Here is a 6,726-nt window from a genome sequence, read left to right on the forward strand (position 1 = left end):
TAAGGAATTATTGGAACTAATTGATTAGTTAATATTCAGACTATTAAAATGAGAACTACTGTAATTTAACACATTCCTTAAATCTTTGTGAATAATAATAATACAGTGGAGACAGATTAGGGGATCTGTACCTTGTCCACTGTGCGGCTCTCCTGAGGTTTTTGGGGACCTGTTATAGCCAAAGGAAGTGAAAAGTGGCAGATGGGAATGTGGTGGCGGAGGTGGAGGAGGCGGCAGGATATGAATCTCATGATACGAGTCCCCATTCACCATGGCAATGGCGGGCGACACAGGGCCGCACACCGGCGCACAGAGCTGTATCTTTTGATACTGTTGGGTACAAGTGACTGTACTCCATGAACCTAGATACGACAACACAGCAACCACCACCACCACAACAAACAAAACAATGACACATAAGAGAGGGAAAGTAAATTAACCCAACACAAAAATCACAACCAATCACAAAATTCAAAACAGCAAAACCATAAAAGACAAATCAAAAGGAAGAAAACGCTTTTATATTTCGAGCTGTTCAGTGTGAATGGAGTAAAATGGATGTAACTATATCTTCAACATGTCGATTGATATTTTATGTGTGTACAATCAAAATATACATATATACATATACATATATATATATATATATACAGTGGGTACGTGCACTTTATGGACTGTATAAATCTGCACGGGTGCACAGAAAAGTCTTCTGATGCCCAATGATTCTTCCTATGAGCGATACACTAAAAACATTTTTAAGGTCAGGTTTAACGGGTTCTCTTCTCTTCTCTTCTCTTCTCTTCTCTTCTCTTCTGATAATTAACACCATCAGCCTCAAAAATAGGTTCTCTAGCATGGATGGAGAGGTACTTATTTGCCAATGTGAACAAAGATGAAGATCTAGATGCCGCAAGTGTTACATAGTATTACATACAAGTGTCTATTAAATTCCAGTCCAGCAGAGGGCGCAATCCAATGAGTTCTGCTGTTCCGTCAATATCTGGATGAAGACGTAGCCACTATTTAAGGCACTATTATCACCAGAGATTCCCTTTTGACAGCATAAAATGCTATATAAACTGAGCATTATGAGATGAGAAAAGAGCTGAAGATGCTCCACATTTGCCCTGGTTTTGATGCCACAAAAGCAGATGGCCCTGCCTGGCTCTCAGTCCAGTGCACATGAGCAGCATGAACAGCTGGCTGTAAACAGAATCAGGGTCATGTGAGTTTATCAGCATTACTTATGCATCTGTGAGTGTGTGAGGTCTCAGTAAGAGGCAGCACTGACCCGCCTGTTGTCCTTTCTTACCCTCAGCCCCAGGCCTCTTACTGATCATTTCCACCAAGCTGGAGGGGAAGTAGCCCACTCTGTCATTTCCTGTGCGGTTATCATGGATGCAGCCCTTCCACCTTCCGTCTGAATGTTGCTCCAGAACCTACATGAGTAATGAATCATCATCATCTGCCATCTACTGTATAATAATAGCAATATACATCATCTGGACATCTGGATCTTCGTAGTTATTTTCATTCAAAGTCTCATGTTTATTAACCAGTGACAGAAATTTTTGAAAATCTAGAACATTTCAAATACTAAAATTAAAATACTATAGACTAGAGGATGAAGAGATCATGTAGTAAGGAGCCGATGCACTTATTTAAATAATTTTTGGAAATCTGGGGGAAAACATAGGCAACAGCACCCTCTGTTGACAAATTCCGAAAGTACACTGAACTATCTTCTATTACTACAAAGGATTAATTTGGAATTTCTAATGCAGTCAAAATTGACTTGAGACATTCCATGTGAATGTTTAAAAATGTCTACATATTTAACACAGTTTGAATTTTAATAATGCATGAGAGTAAAACAAACTGACTTCAAATTAACATCAAATATTCAACATTTGTTTTAGAGCAGGTCTTGCTGAATGAATATTACCGTGATGACATCTCCAGCCTTTATGTTAAGGCTAGTCAGGTCGTAATTGTTACAGTAGTCCTTCAGTGCCCTGACCTGCAAGGCTGCTGAGGCATCTGCATTGAGATATAAATGGCATAAGCTACTACACATCACATATAAACATACATATAAACAACATGCATAAATATGAGATATATATTTACCCCTTTTCTTACCTCGCAGCATCTGCTTGATCTCTCGGCTGGCCTGTGTAGCAGTGAACTGGTAGACGATGTCCAGCGCTGTCTGGCTGTATGTGTTTCTCACTGTTGCATTGATGCCACTCTGTAGGGTGAAAGTTAAAGCAATATTTGATCATGTTTGGGATCCCGTGTACTAACATGAGAAAGATATGTTTCTCTATGAAACATAAAAGCTTGATCTTTTTACTTCCCATTTAGAAAGAGGTTGTATGAGAAAACAGACCAGTCTGGTCTACTCTGTCTGGCCACTTCCAAGCAATTCACTATTCAAAATAATTCAAACCCAACAGCCAAAACCTGGTGGAAACCACCATATCATTGAAACTGCTAGTTTGAACCTAAATGGGTGGACTGTTTGCTAGAGAAGTTGGTTTATGACAATTATGTACGCTGAAGTATAACAGTCAGTTATGTTCTTAATACAATCAATGTTATCACAAACAGTATAGGTTGATCAGTCAGTCAGTTAATTAAATGTTGGTGCTTTTTCTTAATTTTAAATGATTGTTTTTATTTAGTCTCCATGTTGCTGCTGTATATGCCACTAAATTCCCTTCAAGGATCAATAAAAGTTTCTCTGTCTGCTTACATCCAGCAGGAGGCGCACCACATCAGTCTTCCCACACAGCGCAGCCTCATGGAGGGCAGTGCCCGCTTTGGTCTGCCTGTTGATGTCGATACCAGCCTGGATCAGCAATCTATTAAGATAGGACAAAATTAGTAACTAGTTTGACTCAACCACTGAAAGCCACTGTGATCAAACTGCTTAGACCAGAATTCATGCCTAGATTTTCATTTTCAATAAACTTGTTGCTGTTGTCCTCAAGTGATCATCTTCCTGATGAGGTTTATTTTGCGATAATAACCAGCTGGATGTGCTGTACATTATTCTGCTTATTACACAGCTACTTACAAAATAAATAAACAAACATTAATTATTGAAGTTATTGAATTATTTTATTACATGAGAGAAAAAAAAAAGAAACCAGAGTAGTAAAAGAGACAGTATATGAGACTGGGTGCCAAGTAGAATATGCAGTTTAGTGTCATCATACACCACAGGATGCCACATCTGACCAATTAGAATCAAGTATTCCAGACAGCCATGTAATTAGGTGTAGAGTAAGATGCGGTAAGATGATTTAGTATTTTACATTAATGACACTTAAATAATGTACTATATATATTAATAAAAATTACATCAAAATTAATGTATACATTCTTAAAAGTTTACCTGGGGTGGCTTCTTGCCCCAGGTTATGCTATGAGAACTAAATTAATGAATGTTTCTATTTATTTCCCATTATAACACATTGGCTGATGCATCATCCTCTTGCACATGCTAAACTCATTTCTAATTATGGTACAATGTAAAAATAAATGAGTGTCTTCCCCATCTTACCCTTCCATTGTATATTAAACTTAAGCACTGCAAAACTGCCCAAAAATCCCCAATCAGCCTCCTGATGACTGAACGGCCTCTATTAGATAGAGCATGACCTTCTGACACTAGAGTAAATTCAATTACGGCAGCAGGACATCAGCAAACACAGGTGGCCTGAGTCATGGCTACAGAGAGGAGGATGGGAAACAGGGTGAGAGAACTTGGCCCTGGTCCCCCTATAATTAGCTGCCAAAATGACCAGTTTTAGCTACACATAACGCCCTCTCGTGCTCGACCTCTCTTGGAAAATGCAGCAGATTAAATAACATATTGACTGGTCGGGTGTGCGCACATTGTGTGCTGCTGAGCCGTCACTTTGCATTGGCCACATTGGAAAAAATTGTGTTTCTGCTAGTGGGCAAATGGCCACATTCATCTGTGTTAATTAAAGGTATGAGAGTGTTAACACACGTACATGACACTGAGTTTAGAAGACAGCATTTTAATATGAAGGTAACAGCTTTGGTTAGAGGTGCCATGATCCATTTCTTTCACAGATATGAACAACAAATGAAGCCTGCTTTCATATTTTCCCTCATTGCATCAATCTATTTAGGGCCGGCCAATGCGTACTGCCTTTGGGGTTACTGGATTAATGATGTAATTAACAGCCTTGCGATAGCCCGCACTCTGTTGCTGTAACCTGCACATTCATGTGGCCTATAATTAGCTCCTGGCTGATCGGAGCTGGACTTGTGCTGGATTGGAGAGAAAGAGAGATGTGGGTGCTGTGTAGGCACATGTAACAGTCTTATTCTAATGTGTGACACAGCAACACTTACAATCCTTTTAAGTCGGCAGAGACTTAAAAGGCTGGGAAATAAATTACCCTTGCCCACGACTTTACTGATTAATGCCCAGTCCCTGAGGGGGAAAATGGAAGAACTAACAGCAAATCTATGCTATTTGCATGAATATAGGAACGCGTGTATGCTGGCAATTACAGAAACATGGTTAAATGAGAACGTTCCTTCAAGTGAGGTTGAACCAACTGGCTTCACCGTTTTTCGAATGGATCGAAACTCTGATATCACAGCAAAGTCACGCGGTGGTGGAGTGTGCCTGCTCATTAAGGAAAACTGGTGTAGATCAGTGGTGGTGAGAGAATCTCTCTGTACTCCTGACATTGAACTATTGAGTGTTTCACTAAGACCCTTTTACCTTCCTCGGGAGTTTCCACAGTTGTTTTTTACTGTGGTTTATATACATCCTCAGGCAAATTCAGCTAAAGTCTCGGATGTGTTATATCAACTTGGACAAAGACTGGATTCTATGTCTCCTGATGCGCCGAAATTTATTTTAGGAGATTTTAATAACTGTTCTTTAAAAAATTGTTTGAGGACTTATTATCAGTATGTGGACGTTTGCACTAGGAAAAATAAGATACTGGACAAATGTTATGGCAACGTTAAAGATGCTTTTTCCGCCTCCACGCTGCCACCACTGGGAGGATCTGATCATAACGTTGTTAATCTTCGACCTAAATAACCTAAATATCTTGAAAGGGAGAAACCTCAGGTAAAGACTGTTAAGATTTGCAATGAAGAGAGTATTATGAGTATTATGTGTTGTTTTGAGTGTACTTTGTGGGAAACTTTTGACTGTCTAGATCTGGATACTCATACAATTGTGGTTTCAGATTATATAAATTTTTGTGTGGAGTCCGTTATACCAACAAAAACATATAAAATATTTCCCAACAACAAGCCATGGGTATCAAAGAAATTAAAACAACTATTAAATAAGAAGAAGGTAGCTTATTATAATCATGATATTTTAGCTAAAAGGGATATTCAAAAAGAAATTAAAAGGCAAATTAAGGTAGATAAGGCCATATATAAACAAAAAATTGAAGCTAAAATGTCACAGGGAAACTCTAAACAGGCCTGGGAAGGAATTAGAAAGATGATAAGTGTTACACATAAGAGGAAAGGAAAGGAAAACATAAATATGACCATTAATGATGAAAAAGATGGAGATTTTAAACTAGCAAATACGTTAAATCTTTTTTTCTCCCGTTTTGAGGGAAATGGAGAAGAAAGAAAGAAAAATGAATCAATGATTCTGACATCTGCAAATATATTTCTTATCAAAGAGGTTGATGTCAGAAAAATGTTTCAGAAGTGTAATATACATAAGAGCCCAGATAATATCAGCGGTCAGGTGTTAAAATTGTGTGCTGAGCAATTATCTACAGTTTTTACTTTGCTGTTTCAAAAATCACTTGACCAGCATGCAGTGCCAATTATATGGAAAACTTCAACTATAGTACCTGTTCCTAAAATTAACAAACCATTAGAGCTTAGTGATTATCGACCAATTGCATTAACCTCTGTTGTGTTTAAATGTTGTGAAAGGCTTGTTAAAAGGTACATAGTGGAAAAAACACAGCATTTACTGGATCCTTTTCAATTTGCTTATCAGTCAAATAAGGGAGTAGATGATGCTATTTTAACATTGTTACATATTGTTTATTCACATCTTGAGGGTCCTAAAAATCATGTGAAAATTCTTTTTGCTGATTTTTCTTCTGCTTTTAATAATATTGTGCCATCTGTTCTGGTCAAAAGATTATCTGTAGATTTCTCTCTAGATGGAGGAGTGATTTTGTGGTTGCAGGATTTTTTAAGTAACAGAGTTCAACGAGTGTGTGTGGGTACCTCATTGTCTGACAAACAAATCACGAATATTGGTTCCCCACAAGGTTGTGTCCTCTCACCCTTACTGTTTATTATGTACACAAATCATTGTAGGAGTACTTGCCCAGCGAGATATTTAATCAAATTTGCAGATGATACTGCATTGGTTAGTCTCCTTAGAGGGGATGAGGACAGTCATGGACCCTTTTTAACTGAATTTGTTTCTTGGTGTGATGTATCAAATCTCAAGTTAAATGTTTCAAAAACTAAAGAAATGTGTATTGATTTTAGGAAAGAGTCCTCAACGACTGCGACCATTATTAAAGGGGACCAGATTCAGAGGGTAGAAGAGTATAAATACCTTGGAGTTGTTTTAGATCACAAACTGAGGTGAGATAAATGGACTGATGCTGTGAACAAAAAGGGCCAGCAAAGACTATATTTCCTTAGGAAGATGGTGTCATTTAGTGTAAG

General features: G+C 38.1%; 1 protein-coding gene across 1 annotated transcript in view; it reads right to left on the minus strand.

Moving 5' to 3' along the window:
• The window catches only part of LOC107720073 (caskin-1-like), a 42,004-nt gene that overhangs the window by 12,431 nt on the left and 22,847 nt on the right, over positions 1–6,726 (minus strand). The window contains exons 3-7 of the mRNA XM_016527678.1: positions 2,759–2,867; positions 2,131–2,251; positions 1,946–2,040; positions 1,313–1,439; positions 132–362 (exon numbers count right to left, since the gene is read on the minus strand). Coding sequence (XP_016383164.1) covers positions 132–362; positions 1,313–1,439; positions 1,946–2,040; positions 2,131–2,251; positions 2,759–2,867 — 683 coding nt within the window. The remainder of the gene's footprint in view (positions 1–131; positions 363–1,312; positions 1,440–1,945; positions 2,041–2,130; positions 2,252–2,758; positions 2,868–6,726) is intronic.

This window comes from Sinocyclocheilus rhinocerous, unplaced genomic scaffold, assembly GCF_001515625.1.
Source record: "Sinocyclocheilus rhinocerous isolate Xijiao unplaced genomic scaffold, SAMN03320098_v1.1 scaffold273, whole genome shotgun sequence".
In the NCBI taxonomy this organism is placed as follows: domain Eukaryota; kingdom Metazoa; phylum Chordata; class Actinopteri; order Cypriniformes; family Cyprinidae; genus Sinocyclocheilus; species Sinocyclocheilus rhinocerous.